We start from the raw sequence: 19,260 nt of genomic DNA on the forward strand, positions 1-19,260 counted from the left end.
CCTCTCTTGTGAGCCCTCGCCATCCCTTCCTCTCTTCCCTAACACTACCGATCACAAGCACCCACTGTCTTTAACATCCTGCATCTATGCCTGTATTCACACCTCTCCTTTTCTCCATTCTGTCCATTCCCCCATCTGCCACTCTCTCTAGCATCTTTCTTTTCTAACCTTTTTATCCTTTTCTGTCCATTCTCCTTTCTCATTCCATTCCTTTCTGTATGTCTTGCCCTCTCTGCCCATGCCCCATGATACTTTTTCTGTCCCCCACCGATTAACCTTTGCCCTTTTATCGCTCTTGTTCTTTCTGTATCTTTTTCCAGCTTGTTTTCTCTCAGCCTCTCCAGTTCTTTTCCTCTTTGTCTCTCTCTCTCCTCCCCCACCATCCATCTTTCTGATATCTGTAATAGTTGCAGTTGAAGTGAGTTTTGGCAGCTGTTAATCTGCTTCCAAGCGGGAATGAGTCCAGAGCACGAAGCCGCCTGAGTTTCAAGCCCTCCTGCTTGGTGCGAATTTTTCTGGTGTTGGCAGTGGCGACTGCTGCCTTGGCATGGTAGGATGGGACTGGGTCATAGAGTTGGCAGAGCCTGGGCTGTGAGTGCTGGATGGATTAACAGTCCTGAAGCATTCCATTGCGAGTCCCGTTCCTGAAAATTACTGTAAGCTCGATTACCAGAAATCCACTCGGGACTGTCATAGGGAAGAGCAGTGATTACAGATGTGTCTTTGTTAAAGAATTTTTTACAGTTTTAATTACCTGTTGAGTTTAGTTAATTGATGATTCATTTGCAAACTGGTTCAAGGCTGCTGAAGGAAGTGAATGAAGATGGGGGCAGGTTTAACTCCTTCCTGCCTGCTACTTTCAACATCTACTTTCATTGCATCTGCCTTTGTGGCTTCAGGATTTCCCACAAGGATCACACTTCAAAGAGCACTTGATTGGCAATATCAAGGGCGTATATTCAGAAAGGTGCCAGAAAAAGCCCAATACGTCATGAAGGGTCCCACCCACCCTGTTCATGGACTGTTTGTTCTTCTCCCAACAGGGAGGAGGCTGCATAGTATCCACGCTAGGACCACCAGACTCAAAAACAGTAACTTCCTCCAAGCAATAAGGCTGATCAACACTGCCACCCACTAACCCACCGTACGACCACTACATCCACATCAGTCACTCTTCTCCACAATCCCAACATCCACTACTTTATCATTTCCTGTCAGAGTCTCTATGTACAGACACTCCGGTGCCTAGCATCACTTTATGGACATACAATCAATCTATATACAAAGCTAACTTATTTACTTAGATTTATTGTGTTTTCTTTTTATTGTGTCCTTTATCTCATTATTTTTTTTTGTGCTCCATCAGATTCGGAGTAACAATTATTTTGTTCTCCTTTACACTTGACTATTGGAAATGACACTAAACAACCTTGAACCTTGAATTATGAAATTCAGAACTTCCAGACGTTATGAAAGTTGTGGCGCAGTCTGTCCAACCTTTTACTAGGAATCAGCGTCAGTGATAGTAACAGCGATTACTTAATGAGTTTGTAGGGCACTTTGCCTAATGGAGCCGTTAAAAGAATTTGTTTTGGTTAAGATCTCAAACATAAGAACTCGTTGCAGGAGTTGGCCAACTGATCCATCCAGCCTGCTCCACCATTCAATAAGATCTCTGGCCATGAATTTAGACCCACCTACCTGCCCTTTCCCCATCACTCTTAAATCTCCTGCTTTGCAAAAATCTACAGAACATAGAACATTACAGCACAGTACAAGCCCCATGATACCGGGCTAACCATGTAGCTGTATCTTAAATATATTTAATGAGGTAGCTTCTACTACTTTCCTATGCAGGAAATTCTACAAAACCTCCTATTCCTCTTAAGCCCATCACCCCTACTGGGACATAGATGGCAGCTTGCCAGGGTCCAGTCTTTCAAGATGTCCTTAGGTATGGCCCATCTTCTAGGTGAAGATTCTTCCTCTTCCAGAGATGAGGTCTTTGGACCTTCTGTTGGGATTTCTGTAGCTCTGGGCTTTTACAGGGTGAGGTTGCTAGCCCCATGCCCAACCCTCCCCCATTCGCAGCTGGGCATGGGACCATCCCTGGCCAAGTTAATGCCACACAACAGTCAATTTTGTTTGTGTTGCTCTGGATTTCCAGCATCTGCAGATTTTCTCATGTTAGTGGAATGAAACGCTTGTATTTCTCCTGTGGCTTCCAGGACATTCCATAACATACTCAAATGGGTCCATTTTAATATTAGAGAATGCATACAGTATACAACCTGGAGTTGGTGGTACCCCTGTACACTGCTCGTTAAAGTACATATCTAATCAGCCAATCATGTGGCAGCAACTCAGTGGATAAAAGCATGCAGACGTGGTCAAGAGATTCAGTTGTTGTTCAGACCAAATATTAGAATGAGGAAGAAGTATGACCTAAGTGATTTTGACCATGAAATGATATTTGGTGCCAGACTGGTTGGTTAGAGTATCTCAGAAGCCTCTGATCTCTTGAGATTTTCATGCACAACAATCTCTAGAGTTACAGAGAATGGTGTGATAAACAAACAAAATATCTCGTGAACAGCAGTTCTTTGGGAGGAAACACCTTGTTAATGAGAGAGGTCAGAGGAGAATGGCCAGACTGGTTCAAGCTGACAGGAAGGTGACAGTAACTCCAATAACCATGCGTTAACAACAGTGACGTAACAACACATCGAACTTTGGAAGTGGATGGGTTACAGCAGCAGAAGACCACGAACATGCCCTTGGTGGCCACTTTATAGGTACAGGAGGTACAGAATAAAATAGCCACTGAGTGTGCTTCAGGTGAACCCTAGTGGTGTGGTCATGAGGACAAAGGGTATCTGGAGTCTAGGCCTCTGCTCTGCGCTCAACGGCCAGTGACGAAGGACATCTGTGGAAATTGGGCTGTCCCATGTTGGTGGATCCTGCGAGTGGATGTTCATTCGAGCCCGGAGCCTGGACCTATCATCTGCTAGTCTAGGGGTCAGTACCAAAGATCAAAATCCAAGGGTCAGTTGGAAGTCTGGAAATTGAGGCCCAGTGGTTGAAGACTGGAGAATGGAGGCCTGTCCATACGTGTGTGTTAGGAAAGGGGTTTGTTTTGCTGCTGTTGTTTTGTCATTTACTGTGCTCCATTTTGTTATGTTCCGTGTTGTTCTGCCAAACGTTGTGGGCATGCAATGTCAGTGCCCAAATGTGTGGCGATACTTGCGGGCTGCCCCCAGCACATCCTCAGTTCGTTCTGGATGTTACCGCATCCACACATTTCACTGTGTGTTTCCATGTACATGTGGTAAATAAATGAACCTGAACCTGGAACAGACATTTGTCATATTTTCTCCTTCTCATAACCCCCCCCCCCCCCAACACTTCAGTCACCTGTTAACGACTCCCCTACTGACTTGCAGCCAAGTGATTTGATGGCAGGATTTGGAGTGAGGGATTGAATGCAAAGTAGCAGAATGTTCTCATATTGTCTGCTCATTGGCTACTGTCATGGGCTGTGGGCGGCTGGCCTGTCTGTGAGAACTCCAGCACTGAAAATGTTAGGCAGTGTTAGGTAGTTACCCATGTGTGTGGGATGTTAGTAATTACTAACGCTGTGATTCAGGGAAAGCGAATAAAGCAAACTGCTCCGAATGACATCTTTCAGATAGTGAGGGGGCGGCCAGTGCATTTAACATAATTAGAGCTTTATATATTGCATGGTCTCTGAAGGGAGACATCATCGGGATGTGGGAGCCTGTTCTTTCTTCAGCGTCTCTTCCATTTCTCTATCCAATTGTCAGAAGATGGGCTTCATTATCATTTATTGCTTGTTCCAAATTTTTCTCATGAAGGTTTTGGTGAACCCCTTGCCTTGAGGTATTTGGGGGGGTGGCGTGCGCGGTTACAGGATTTCCAAGTCAGGATGTTGTGAGACTTGGAGGGGGACATGCAGGCTGTCGAGTTCACTGTGCGGTGTGCACAGGTAGAGTGAGGTACTGGTACAATGAAGAACTTGGCTGCGGCAGCGTCACAAGAACTGAGGGGCACAGCACACAGAATAGCAGCATGGTGGTTAGCACAACATTTTACAGTACCGACGACCCAGAGTCAGTCCCTGTTGCTGCCTGTAAGGAGTTTGTACGTCCTCCCCATGACTGCACGGCTCTCCTCCGGATGCCCTGGTTTCCTCCCAGTCTGAAGACGTAAATGGTCCTGTGATACAGGTTAAATTGAGCAGCGCAGCTGGAGGGGCCTTTCCCCCCACTGTATCTCAATAAATAAATTAATAGACAGGCAGATAAATTATACATACTGTATGTTACATGAGACAGTTATACATACTGCACATTATACAAGACGAGAGAGAGAGAAGGGGAAAACGATTGTAAAAAAATCAGAGCAAAAAGAAGACACAGAGACAGGTTTATGGTAGTGCAAGAGGTGGTCTGTAGTATTCCAGTGCTGGGGGCAAGGTTGTGCAGGTCATTCCTGTCCCAACCCTACTTCATTAGGAGCTTGAGAAAATTTGGTATCTCTCCAAACTCTTACAGATTTCTATAGATGTGCACTGGTACGGAGGCTCCAATGCATAGGATGGAGAGAGGCTGCAGACTCAGCTCCATCATGAGCACAACCTCCCCATCATCGAGGGGATCTCAAGAAGGCAGCATCAGTCACAAGGGACCCTCGCTATCTGGATGTGATCTTTTCTCGCTCCTGTCATCAGGGAGGAGATACAGTAGCCTGAACCTGCGGCAGCAACCTCTTCCCACAGTACCCTGCCGTCAGATTTCTAAGGTCCATGAGCTCAGGAACACTACCTCTTCATTTGCACTATTTAATATTGTAATTTAATGCCTTTTCACTGTACTACTGCTGCAAAATGACAAATTTAGGGCCCACACCACCAGATTCAGGAACAGTTATTACCTTTAGCAGTATGGATAACTTCAGTCACCTCAGCGCTGAACTGAGTTCACAACCTCCAAGGCCTCTATAACTCAAGCTCGCGGTTTTATTTATCTGTCTACCCATCAATCAATCAATTTATTTGTATTTGCACAGTTTGTCTTCTTCTGTACATTGGATGTTTGTCAGTCTTTGCGTGTAGCTTTTCATTGCTTCTATTGTATTTCTTTGTTCTACTGTGAATGCCTGCAAGAAAATGAATCTCAGGATTGCATATGGTGACAGATACACACTTTGGTAATAAATTTACATTGAACTTTGAACTTTCAATTTCACATCGGATAATTCAATGTTAATAAATCTGATTCTGACATGGCAGTGTCTTCCTGTGAGCCTGCTGCCCAGATCCTTTGATTGCTGGAGGCTGCAGGCTTGTGAGGAGCTCTCAGAGTAGCCTACACAAGTCATCAAAGCTTGTATAAGTCACAGTAACAATGGTGGAGGGAATGAAAGCTTAGGGTAGTTAAAATGTTGTGTCACCAATCAATTGGGTTGCTTTGGCAGGGTTGGTTTCAAACTTGAGTGCTTGAGAACTTCATTCTCGAGTGCTGTTGAAACTCAAGAATTCATACAGATGTGGAGAATATTCTACCATGGTTTAGATAGGTCTTGCAGATGACAAAAGGACTTTGGGGTGTAAAAGGTTAAATCACTAATTGCAGGGTGTACCGTCTTGGATCTGTTTTGAATCAGCAGTTTTACACTCCATGGCCACTATAAGATACCCTTTGTACCAAATAAAGTGGCCACTGAGTGTATTTTTGTGGTCTTCTGCTGTTGTAGCCCTTCCACTTCCAGGTTTGATGTGTGGTACATTCAAAGATGCTCTTCTGCACACCACTGTTGTAATACGTGGTTATTTGAGTTACTGTCACCTTCCTGTCAGCTCGAACCAGTCCGGCCATTCTCCTCTGACCTCTCTCATTAATAAGGTGTTTTTGCCCAAGAGCTCACTGGATGTTTTTTTTTTGTTTCTCGCACCATTCTCTGTAAACTAGAGATCGTTGTGCATGATAGCCCCAGGAGATCAGCGATTCTGAGCAACTCGGCCTCGTAAAAATAAGAAAGGCTGCTAAAAAAACACCGTCGTGACGGCGTCCCGATGACTCCTCTCCTAGTTAAAGGCATTCTTCTTTATGAGGACAGGCCATACCTGAGTAATTTTCCGCATTGTCAGGTTAATGCCTGTGTTGTAATTACAGTATACTGGAACAGTTTGGCTAGTACCACAGAGATAGATGTGGAATGCAAGTTCTCTGTGCCACAGTCAGAATATTGTCTGGTGCCACAAACCTGGCTGTATCTGATGCTCTCAGCATTTTGGATATCACATGGTTAGCACAATGCTGTACAGTACCAGCAACCCGGGTTCAATTCCACCCCACCCACACTGTCTGTAAGGAGTTTGTACGTTCTCTCCAGGACTGTGTGGGTTTCCCCCCACTGTCCAAAGGCCTTCCAGTTCGTAGGTTAGTTGGTCATTGTAAATTGTTCCATGATTAGGTTAGGGTTAAATTGGTGGTTTCAGGGCAGTGTAGCTCAAAGCACCTACCCCGCGCTGTATCCCGATAAATAATTTTCTTCACGTTAGAATGTAGAACATTACAGCACAGGGACAGGCCCTTCAGCCATGATGTTTTGGCCAGATTAAATTTGTAATTAAATACCTAACTAAATTAATTTCTTCTGCCTCCGCATGATCCATACTTCTCTGCATATTCAGAAACACCGGAGACTGTGCGGCTGCTGGACCTCCAGAGTAACACCCAAAATGCTGGAGGAACTCAGCAGGTCAGGCAGCATCCATGGAGAGGAATAAACATTCGACCGTTCAAGTCGAGACTGGTCCTGATGAAGGGTCGCAGACTGTTCAGCCCTTTCCGTGGATGCTGCCTGACCCGCTGAATTCCTTCAGCATTTGTGTGCGTTAACCTGCACATAAATGAGCCTGCCTAAATGCTTCTTGAACATCACTGTTGTATCTGCTTCTACCGCCACCCTTGGCAGTGTATTCCAGACACCCACCACTCTCCGCGTAAAAAGAACTTGCCCAGCATATCTCCTTTGATCTTATCTTAAATACATGCTGCTTAGTATCAGACATTTTGACCTAGTCTGGTATTAGACTGGTGAAGGGCAGCAAAGCAGCAACAAAAAATAAACATTCCTCAGATAGTTTCTGGTATTTTAACTAAAAATTTCCTCCCTCATCTTCTGTCATTGTTTTAAAAGAATTTATTTAACAATACAGCTGTACTGTAGTAACCCCTTCTGGCCCTTTGAGCCACACTGCCCCAGTAACCCCCAACTAACCAAATCACAGGACAGTTTACAATGACCAGTTAACATACCCGGTACTAATCTGGACTGTGGAAGGCAACCGGAGGGCTGAAGAAAACCCACAAATTCCACGGGGAGAACATAGAGATGCCTTTACATAACGGCGCCAGAATTGAATTCCAAACTCCAGTACGCCCTGAGCTGTAATAGCATCACGTTAACCATTACGCTAATGTGGCTACCCTCCAAAATTTTGAAAGGGATAGATAAAAAAAAGTAGGAAAGTTGTTTCCATTGGAAGGTGAGACTAGAACTAGCGGACTTTGCCTCAAGATTCAGGGGAGGAGATTTAGGACGGAGATGAGAAACTGTTTTTCCCAGAGACTGGTGAATCTGTGGAATTCTCTGCCCGGGGAAGCAGTTGAGGCTTCTTCACTGAATATATTTAAGAGACAGTTAGATAGGTTTTTACATAGTAAGGGAATTAAGGGTTATGGGGAAAAGGCAGGTAGATGGAGCTGAGTTTACGGACAGATCAGCCATGATCTTATTGAATGGTGGGGCAGGCTTGATGGGCCGGATGGCCTACTCCTGCTCCTATCTCTTATGTTCCTGATGTTCTCCCAGTTCGTTCTTCCATCAATCACCTCCAAAAGATGTACGAGCACTGACAAGTATGGGCCACTTACAGGAAGATTGAATTAATAATGGGTGCAGGAAAAGGCAGAGAAAAATAATAAGCCTTTTTACAGAAAGCATGTAAAACCTGCCAGGTGGTACAGCAGAACATCGCTTTACAGTACCAGTGACCCGGCATCAATTCCTGCTGCTGCCTGTAAGGAGTTTGTTATGTTCTCCCAGTGATTGTGTGCGTTTTCTCCGGGTGCTCCGGCTTCCTTTCAAAGATTACCGGTTAGCAGGTTAATTGGTCATTGTAAGTCGCCCTGTAACGAGGCTGGTGTTAAACCGCAGATTGCCGCGTGGTGCGGCTGGAAGGGTTGGGGGGGTCAGGTCCGCGCTATATCTCAATGAATAACTGAATAAAATCCTAAATGAAAGGGCTAACAAAAATGTCAAGAGTTCGGAGTTCAAGTCTGTAAGGAGCTAGTACGTTCTCCCCATGACCGCATGGGTTTCGTCTGGGAGCTCTGGTTTCCTCCCACAGTTCAAAGACATACTACTTCACAGGTTAATTGGTCACTGTAAAGGCTGATTTATACTTGTGTGTACGGGCTACACCGCACCCTACCCCATAACCCTCATTTTCACTTCTGCGTCGCTCTACGCCGTAGCGAGCATGCGTTGGTGTGCGCCAAAACGCTAGTTGGTGATGGGGTTTCTCTGTCACTGTGTTGAGTCTCTTCGTGAGAGACATGGATGAGGAAATGCATTTCAAACATTTTCGCATGTCGGCAGGTGGATTTGACGATTTGATTAATCTATTTCGTATCGGTGTACACACAGCCTACCGACATGGTGGAGAAGAAGCAACTGGAAATGTGTAGGAGGAAGTGCGATGCTACCAAGTGGACCAATCACAGTTGTTGCGGTCTGCATCGCTGCGACGCGTGAGTAACTTTTCTGGAGAGGTGCACGTCACCCTACGGCATAAGGTGCGGCGTAGGTACGGCGTAGGGTACGCAATACCTACGGCATAGATGCGATGCACAAGTATAAATCAGCCTTAAGTTGTCCCTTGATCAGGAGGGTTACTGGGTGGACCCGAAGCACTGATTCTCTAAATAAATTAATTAGTAATTGTGGTGAACTAGATATACCTGTCTGACTGCTCCTGTGGCTCCTCCCACAGACCCTGCTGACTGCTCCTGTGGCTCCTCCCACAGACCCCTGTATAAAGGCGACTGTGGGCTGCTGCTCTCCCTCATTTTCCCCAGGATGTAGTGCTGTTTATTCTTCCAGTCAATAAAAGCCGATATCTCGCTTCCTAAGTCTCAGCGTGAGTTATTGATGGTGCATCAGTAATAAGTAAATATTATTCAATATATAGTACCAATGAAGTTGGTGAACTTGAAAGCTGATAAGTTCCAAATGCTGGAAGGAGATAGCTTTGGAGATAGTGAATGCCCTGGTTGCCATCTTCCAGAGTTCTATAGATTGTGAAATGGTTCTCGATGATTGTCAGGAAATAGATACAAAACCCACAGTTTAAGAAGGGAGAATTACAGAGTTGTCAGCTCAACATTAGCTGCTGAAATCTACACTCGGTGGTCACTGTGTTAGGAACACCTGTACACCTGCTCATTAATACAAATATCTAATCAGCCAATCACGTGGCAGCAACTCAATGCATAAAAGCATGCAGACGTGGTCAAGAGCTTCAGTTGCCGTTCAGTCCAAACATCAGAATGGGGAAAGAATGTGATCCAAGTGACTTTGGCCGTGGAGTGATTGTTGGTGCTTTGACTATCTCAGAAACTGCTGATCTCTGGAATTTTCATGCACAACAGACTTTACAGTTTACAGAGAATGGTGCAAAAACCAAAAAACATGCAGTGAATGGTTGTTCGGTGGGTGAAAAAACCTTGTTGCTGAGAGAGGTCCTGGAGAATGGCCAGACTGGTTCGAGCTGACAGAAATCAGAATCAGAATAAGGTTATTATCACTGGCATGTGACATGAAATTTGTTAACTTAGCAGCAGCAGTTCAATGCAATACATAACCTAGCAGAGAGAAAAAAAAAATAATTTAAAAATTAACATAAATAATTAATGGACAAGTAAATCAATTATGTATATTGAATAGATTTTTTTAAATGTGCAAAAACAGAAATAGTGTATATTAAAAAAAAAGTGAGGTGGTGTCCAAAGTTTCAATGTCCATTTAGGAATTGGATGGCAGAGGGGAAGAAGCTGTTCCTGAATCACTGAGTGTGTGCCTTCAGGCTTCTGTATCTCCTGCCTGATGGTAACAGTGAGAAAAGGGCTTGCCCTGGGTGCTGGAGGTCCTTAATAATGGACCCTTGTCTTTCTGAGACACTGCTCCCTGAAGATGTCCTGGGTACTTTGTAGGCTAGTACCCAAGATGGAGCTGACTAGATTTACAACCTTCTGTAGGTTCTGTGCAGTAGCCCCTCCACACCAGACACTGATGCAGCCTGTCAGAATGCTCTCCACGGTACAACTATAGAAGTTTTTAAGTGTATTTGTTGACATGCCAATCTCTTCAAAGTCCTAATAAAGTATAGCCACTGTCTTGCCTTCTTTATAACTACATTGATATGTTGGGACCAGGTTAGATCCTCAGAGATCTTGACACCCAGGAACTTGATGCTGCTCACTTTGTGAGGATTGGTATGTATTCCTTCGACTTACCCTTCCTGAAGTCCACAATCAGCTCTTTCATCTTACTGACGTTGAGTGCCAGGTTGTTGCTGCACTCCACTAGTTGGCAAGTCTCACTCCTGTACGCCCTCCCGTCACCACCTGAGATTCTACCAACAATGGTTGTATTGTCAGCAAGTTTATAGATGGTATTTGAGCTGTGCCTAGCCACACAGTCATGTGTATACAGAGAGTAGAGCAGTGGGCTAAGCACATACCCCTGTGGTACCCCAGTGTTGATCGTCAGCGAGGAGGATATCACCAACCTGCACAGGAAGTGACAGTAACTCAAATAACAACACATTACAGCAGTGGTGTGCAGAAGAGCATCTCTGATCACACAAAAGATTGAACCTTGAAGCAAATGGGCTATAGCAGCAGAAGAGCACAGACATACACTCAGTGGCCACTTTATTAGGTACAGGAGGTAACTAAGTGGCCACTGAGTGTATATTGAAGAATATGATAATGGAAACGTAGAAAAGAAATACAAGATGGAACAACATCAGAATGGATTTCCAGAGGAAAAACATTTTGACTAATCTGTTGAGTGCATACGTACAGCAGATAGAGAGAAACAGTGAATGGAGTGTTTTTGAATTTTCAAAATGTGTTCAATAAGGAGTCACACAGCAAGTTGATGAATAACATTACAGAATGTGAAATTTGTGGTATTATGCACAGAAAGAGTGGGAATAAGTAGATTATTGACAGGTTGGCATGCTGAGAGTACTCAGGCACCACAGGGATCAATGCTTTTAAGAAGGTGCATAGTGTGTTGGCCTTCATTAGTCGGGGATTGAGTTCAAGAGCTGCAACTCTATAAAATCCTGGTTAAATCCACAGTTGGAGACCACACTTAGTTATGGTCACCTCATTATAAGAAGGATGTGAAGGCTTTAGAGTGGGTGCGGAGATTTACCAAGATGCTGCCTGGGCTAGAGAGCACATCTTATGAGGAAAGGTTGAGTGAACCAGGGCTTTTCTCTTTGGAGTGAAGAAGAATGAGAGGTGGCTTAATAGAGGTGTACAAGATGATAAGAGGCATAGATCGAGTGGCTAGCCAGAGATTTTTCCCCAGGGTATAAATGGCTAATACAAGGGGACATAATTTTAAGGTGAATGGAGGAAAATATAGGGGGGGGATGTCAGAGGTAAGTTCTTTACTCAGACTGATGGATGCATGGAATGCTCTGCTGGGATGGTGGTAGAGGTAGATTAGGGGCATTTAAGAAACTCATGGGTGATAGATAAATGGGAGGTTCTGTAGGAGGGTATGGTTAGATTGATCATGAAGTAGGTTAAAAGGTCAGCACAACATCTTGGACCAAAGGGCCTGCACTGTGCTGTACTGTTCGATGTTCAATGTCCTAACACGTTGTGAGGTGAAGGATATCTTCAGCTGGTTGCCTGGGAGACTTTTTGGGTTCTCTGCCTTGGCTTTCTGTAAGTCTGATCTGAAATCATAATGGTCTAACGCAGTCACTGTGCAGTAGGTTTTTGATGAAAGAAAGTTTTTCCTCTTTCATTTTAAATGCTTCCCTGCAAACGTCTGTAGAGTTGTGTATATTTAATGGTGTTCACCACTATTAATAAACTGGCAATAGCTCAATACACCTCTCCAGGGCCCTTGAGTAAAAGGGACTGGCAATTTTGGACTGATGGAGGAAAAACTATTTCATGTGGCATGATCCATTAGAGCTCTCTCAGAAGACTTGACACTCATTGAGTGTTCTAAGGTTCAAGATAGCATCCTCTACTTTACCCTGCAGTTTCAAGACATCCTTGAAATTTTAATTCCTTCAAGCTTTTGCACACCTGTGGTAATATTTGCTATTTTGATCCAGTGCCAGATTTTATCTAATGATAAAAACATAGGCAAATATCCTCACTTTTTATTTGGGACTGTATCTGTTATCTTTGTCCATTTGCTTCACCTGGCTATAATCCTTTTCAGACTCTGCTGACTGCTCATAGTTCGCTTCCCCTCTTACCAACCTGGACCCAATGTATTGATGCAGCTACATGCATGACAACAGCCATATTTCATTAGGAGTTTGAGGAGATTTGATAAGTCAGCAAAAATACTCAAGAATTTCTACAGATGTACTGTGGAGAGCATCCTAACTGGCTGCATCACTGTCTGGTATGTGGGGGTGAGGGAGCTACGGCACAGGATCAAAATGAGCTGCAGAGAGTTGTGAACTCAGTCAGCTCCATCATGGACACTAGCCTCCAGAGTGTCCAAGACATCTTCAAGGAGCAATGCCTCAGAAAAGTGATGTCCATCATTAAGGACCCCCATCACCCAGGTCACGCCTTGTTCTCATTGCTGTCAACAGGAAGGCATGCACTCAATTCAGGAACAGCTTCTTCTCTTCTGCCATCCAGTTTCTGAATGGACATTGAACCCATGAACACTATCTCACTACTTTTTTATTTCTGTTGTTGCACTACTTATTTAACTATATAAAACATTATGCTTACTGTAAATCAGTTTTTTTCCCTCTATCACCATGTATTGCATAGTACTGCTACTGCAAAGCCAACAAATTTCACAACATATGCTGGTGATATTAAACCTGATTCTGATTCCGATTCTGACATCACCAAACTTGGATACACCACACTCTTGTAATTAAAATAAACTGCATATAGCTGTAAACTCAGAACTGATGCCTGTAGCCTCCCACTAGGAATTGGCCCATTTTCCCCTACCTGCTCCCGTGAAGGCCCTTGGAATGGTTTACTGTGTTAAAGAGGCAGGATGATGGTGCCAGCCACAATATAACATCCTGAAGTGGTTTGCACCCAATAATTTACTTTTTGGAGAATAAATACTTATTATAATCTAGGAAGCATGGTCTTTACATTTGTACACAACAAGCTTCCTGCCCAGGGAGGCAGTAGAGGCTATGTCATTAAATATATTTAAGACACAGTTGAACAGATTTTTGCATAGAGGTGAATTTAAGGATTATGGGGGAAAGCCAGGTAGGTAGAGCTGAGCCCACAGCCAGTTCAGCTATGATCTTTTTGAGTGACGAAGCAGGCTCTACGGACAAGATAGCCCACTCCTGCAACAAATTTATACGATGTTATTATGTTCTTTCAAAGATAACATTTAGTGACCAGATCATCTGTTCTGCTAGCAAAGGCAAGAAGTGCTGTAAGATCTTAGCAGGTCAAGAGGAGAGGAAAATATTTGACCCATGTCTCTCTATGTTAACCTGTGGAGTGTTCCTAGTATTCTGTATTTTTGTTTCAGATTTACAGTATCTACTGGTCCTTTTGTTCTAATTAAGTTTGATCATTTTGGTTAGAGGGTGAATCTTAGCTAGTGCTTTTAGTGAACTGTTGGTGTTTGGAATATTTTGGACAGCGGTCTCCACAATGGATTTAGTAAGGGGTTTATTTCTTTACCATTGACTTCGGCAAGGTCAGTCGGACATGATTCTGTTCCTAAGGAATAACTCTGATGAATCTTATTTGTGCAGAAAGGAACACGTGACCTACCCACTCCAGCCACCTACTGTACTTGGATAGATAGATTCACTCAGCTAACTTGAAGCTATTCAGGTCTTGGTAAACAGAGAGTGCAGATTAAGAAATGGTAAAGTGTGAACCCTGTGATTATTCAGAATGGTCACCTTTCTACAGTTGAACTCCAGGGGTCCAGAGGAAGTTCAAGAGAATGAAAGGATTAACACATGAGGAGGGTTTGATGGCTCTGGGTGGGCCTCTGTTGACTGGAGTTTAGAAGAATAGGGTGGGAGGGTGGAATCTCATTGAAACTTATCAAATATTAGAGTTGGAAAGGATGGAAATCTAGGACCAGAGGACCCAGCCTCAAGAGTAGAAAGGCGTCCCTTTATAACAGATGTGGGGAGGAATTTCTTTAGCCAGAGGGTGGTGAATCTGGAATTCATTGCTACTGGTGGCTGTGGAGGACAGGCCATTGGGTGCATTTAAGGCGGAGGTTGATAGGTTCTTGATCAGTCAGGGCATGAAAGGTTACGGGGAGAAGGCAGAGGAATGAGGTTGAGGGTGTTTATAAATCAGCCGTGATAGAATGGCCTAATTCTGGTCCTATGTTTTATGGTCTTATGGTTTGGAGACAAAAGGGGCTTGTGGTTTGAACAGAATTATGGGCTTAATGAGGGAGGCCATGGATTGGAAGTCTTCCCTGGATATGAATGACTATCAGCAGGACAGGACTAGGTGGCACGGAAGGCAACAAGATAAATTGTTTAGAAAAGACTTTAATTTCTTCAACATCTTCCACAACTTCTGGAGATCCCAAGGTGTTTTCCTTCAAGTGTAAAGTCTTTTTTGTAGCTTTATGACTTGTGATCTAGGAAATTTCATAGCCAGACTGACCCCCAAATGGGACAGCGAGTATTCTTATTTAGGAGTTTGAAGAGATTTGGCATGTCAACAAATACACTCAAAAACTTCTATAGATGTACCATGGAGAGAATTCTGACAGGCTGCACCACTGTCTGGTATGGGGGGGGGGGGAATGCTACTGCACAGGACCAAAAGAAGCTGTAGAGGGTTGTAAATCTAGTCAGCTTCATCTTGGGTACTAACCTACAAAGTACCCAGGACATCTTCAGGGAGCGGTGTCTCAGCAAGGCAGCGTCCTTAATAATGGGCATTACGCCCAGGGCATTATACTTTTCTCACTGTTACCATCCGGAAGGAAGTTCAGAAGCCTGAAGGCACACACTCAGCGATTCAGGAACAGCTTCTTCCCCTCTGTCATCCGATTCCTAAATGGACACTGAACCCTTAGACACCACCTCACTTTTTTAAATATACAGTATTTCAGTTTTTTGCATGTTTTTAATCTATTCAATATATGTATGTTGTAATTAATTTAATTTTATTTCTTTTCTATGTTATGTATTACATTGATCTGCTGCTGCTAAGTTAACAAATTTCACATCACATGCCGGTGATAATAAACCTGATTCTGATTCTGATTATGTTATGTAATATAGAACAGTACAGTACAGTGCAGACCATTCAGCCCACAAAATTATGCTGTTAATGAGCAGATTGTTTGGCTTTATAGATCTCTGACTGAAGGATCATTGCTGGCCCTCGATAGCTGGGTGAGAAACAGACCATTGGCTGGAGGAACTCAGCAAGGCGAGCAGCATCTGTAGAAGACAAGATATGGTAAACTTTTCAGGTTGAACATTTAAGCCCTGATGAAGGGTTTTGACCTGAAATGCCTACAATTCCTTTCCTCCCAAAAATGCAGCTTGACCTACTGAGCTCTTCCAGCATCTGTAACCTGTTCATCCAGAGAACTGCCACTCACTGGATGTTGTTTTTTTTGTGTTTTGCACCATTCTCTGTAAACTCTTAAGACTGTTGTGCATGAAAATCCCAGGAAGTCAGCAGTTTCTGAGATACTCAAACCACCCCATCTGGCACCAAGAATGACTCTACAGTCAGTCACTTAGATCACATTTTGATGTTGGTTCTGAGTGGTTGCAACATGATTGGCTGGTTAAATATTTGCATTAAGTTCAAAGTTCAAAGTAGATTCTGTTATCGGAGTACATATATGTCAGCATATACAACCTGAGATTAATTTTCTTGTGAGCATTATCAACAAATCTATAGAATAATAACTATAGCAGAATCAGGGAAAGACCACTTAACTAGGGAGTTCAATCAGAGTACAGAAGACAACAAACTATGTAAATTCAAAAAGAAAAAACAATAATAATAAATAAATAAGCAATAATTATCAAGAGCGTGAGATGAAGAGTCCTTGAGAGTGAGTCCTTTGGCTGTGGGAGCATTTCAGTGATGGGGCAAGTGAACTTGAGTGAAGTTATTCTCTTTGGTTCAAGAGCCTGATGGTTGAGGGATAATAACTGTTCCTGAACATGGTGGTGCAAGTTCTGAGGCTCTTGTACCTTCTTCCTGATGGCAGCGGTGAGAAGAGAGCATGTCCTGGGTGGTGGAGGACCCTGATGATGGATGCTGCTTTCCTGCGACAAAGTTTCATGTCAGTGTGCTCAATGGCACATCAACATGAAATGCATTAGCGAGCAGTTGTACCTAATAAAGTGGCCACTGTGTATATACCTGAGAGAGCAATTGATGCCACTTTGTTTCACATGTCTCCAGTAAAATGGGAGCCTCAGTAATACAGCACTGACTTAGTGCTGAGCTGGAGAGCTGTGTAATCGGTATTTGTGAGGTGGAATGGTGTTGAATCATTGGGGGAGGATTCATATGTCAGCAACATTGCAAAATCAGTGGGAAGGTTTCTTCTAATTGTAACTTGCATCAATACCAGAAATGTAGAATGTGATCACAGTCCCACTAAAAATAGTAAACACTAAGACCTCTTAGTGCTCTGCTGACACAATGAGGGAGCAAAGCCTTCAGCTGCATGGGGATAAAGAGCCTGGTAGATCCATAAAGAGGCAAGTCAAAGTTAGGGAGATGGCACTACTTTGTGTATCCAGTTCTCTTTACAGGTGTTGAAAATCTGAAGAGGTTGAAGGACAATAAATGGGCAAAAAATAACAAATTGTGCAAATACAAAAAGAAAGTCAAAATAACAGTAATAATAAAGAAATAAATAATATTAGAGCACGAGTTGTAGAGTCCTTGAAAGTGAGTCCACAGGTAGTCCATAGTCCATGATGGAATGTCAGAGCAGACTTAATGGGCTGAATGGCCTAATTCTGTTCCTGTGTCTTATGGACATTGCATATCCTAAAAACTACATCCCTAACAAACCACTTTCAGATGCATTCTGATTTTCTTCAGAAATGCAGGAGTGGTATAGGTTGAGTTTTCACCGGGTACTGTATCGGACAGTTCAGCTTAGCCAGTGTTTGTGATGAACATGCACCTCTTTCTTTTCATTGCAGTCCTTCGCCCTATCCTTCTAATCCCTTCTCCCTTCTGTGTTTAACATTATTGTTCACCTCTGTTATTCCCATTGTTAGGGTACCCATTATCTCTTCACTCTCTGCATGAGGATGTTTCTCCTGAATTGATTAGTGGCTGCCTGTGGGCTGCTGGTCCTGGTTGTGCTCATCAGTCAGATTTAAGAGCAACTTGCTCGGTGAATTGGTAGGAACACAGCCAGTGTTAGGTTTGTGACATGGCCAAACTGGTAAGAAATTCACACAGTTTTACTCATAAGAAATCTATTTCTTTTCTATTCAGCAATGAAGAAAACATTCATATATCTGTAATGTAAAACTTTATATACATACATAAAGTACACTGCAGATGCTGTGGTCAAATCAACACGTACAAACAAGCTGGATGAACTCAGCAGGTCGGGCAGCATCCGTTGAAAGGAGCAGTCAATGTTTCGGGCCGAGACCCTTGGTCAGGATTGAAGAAGGAGGGGGCAGGGGCCAGGGGGAGGGTGGAAGGTGCCAGGTGAAAAACCAATCATCAAGGGGTGGGGGAGGGGAAGCAGGGAGGGGATAGGCAGGAGAGGTGAAGAAGGAATGGAAGGGGAAAGCACTATAGGTAGTAGAAGAAGGCAGAATCATGAGAGAGGTGATAGGCAGCTAGAAGAGGAGGCAGAGTGAAAGTGTGATGGTGGGAGGGAGAGGAAGGGACTTACCAGAAGTTGGAGAATTCAGTGTTCATTACAAGGGGCTGGAGGCTACCCAGAGGGTATATAAGGTGTTGCTCCTCCAACCTGAGTTTGGCCTCATCATGGCAGTAGAGGAGGCCACGTATGGACATATCCAAATGAGAATGTGAAGGAGAGTTGAAGTGGGTGGCAACCAGGAGATCCTGTTATATACATACACTCAGTGGCCACTCTATTCTGTACCTCCTATACCTAATATAATGGCCACTGAGTGTATGTTCATGGTCTTCTGCTGCTGTAGCCCAGCCACTCCAAGGTTCAGTGTTCAGAGATGCTCTTCTGCATGCCACTGTGTTAACCAGTGGTTATTTGAGTTATTGTCACTTACCTATTGGCTTGAACCAGTCTGACCAATCACTGCTGACCTCTCCCATTAACAAGGTGTTTTCATCTACAGAGCTGCTGCTCACTGGATGCTTTTGCTTTTTGCACCATTAGATCATAAGACCATCAGACATGAGTGCAGAATTAGGCCATTCAGCCCAGCGAGTATGCTCTGCCATTCCATCATGGCTGATCCTGGATCCCACTCAACCCCATAAACCTGCCTTCTCGCCATATTCTTTGATGCCCTGACCAACCAGTAAACTATCAGCTTCCGCCTTATATACCTGCAGACTTGGCCCCCACTGCATTCTGTGGCAGGACATTCCACAGATTTACTACTCTCTGGCTAAAAAAATTTCTCCTTACCTCTGTTCGAAAGGGTCACCCCTCAATTTGGAGGCTGTGCTCTCTAGTTGTGGATACACTCAACATAGGAAACATCCTCTCCACATCCACCCTATCTATCCTTTCAACATTCAGCAGGTTTCAATGAGATCCTCCCCCACCCCCGCATTCTTCTAAATTCCAGTGAGTACAGACCCAAAGCTGCCAAATGCTGCTCATATTTTCACCCCTTCGTTCCCGGAATCATCCTTGTGAACCTCCTCTGGACACTCTCCAATGATGATACAACCTTTCTGAGATATGGGGCCTAAAACTGTTGAC

General features: G+C 43.8%; 1 protein-coding gene across 3 annotated transcripts in view; it reads left to right on the plus strand.

The window, feature by feature from the left end:
* The window catches only part of ppm1e (protein phosphatase, Mg2+/Mn2+ dependent, 1E), a 159,586-nt gene that overhangs the window by 35,065 nt on the left and 105,261 nt on the right, over positions 1–19,260 (plus strand). For 2 of the 3 annotated variants that reach the window (XM_073053164.1, XM_073053163.1), the window contains exon 2: positions 8,737–8,840. The exons of the other annotated variant lie outside the window; for it this stretch is intronic. In XM_073053164.1, the coding sequence (XP_072909265.1) occupies positions 8,746–8,840 (95 nt within the window). In that variant the 5' untranslated portion in view covers positions 8,737–8,745. The remainder of the gene's footprint in view (positions 1–8,736; positions 8,841–19,260) is intronic. 3 annotated transcript variants of the gene reach the window in all.

The sequence above is a fragment of the Hemitrygon akajei genome, chromosome 8, assembly GCF_048418815.1.
Source record: "Hemitrygon akajei chromosome 8, sHemAka1.3, whole genome shotgun sequence".
NCBI lineage: Eukaryota > Metazoa > Chordata > Chondrichthyes > Myliobatiformes > Dasyatidae > Hemitrygon > Hemitrygon akajei.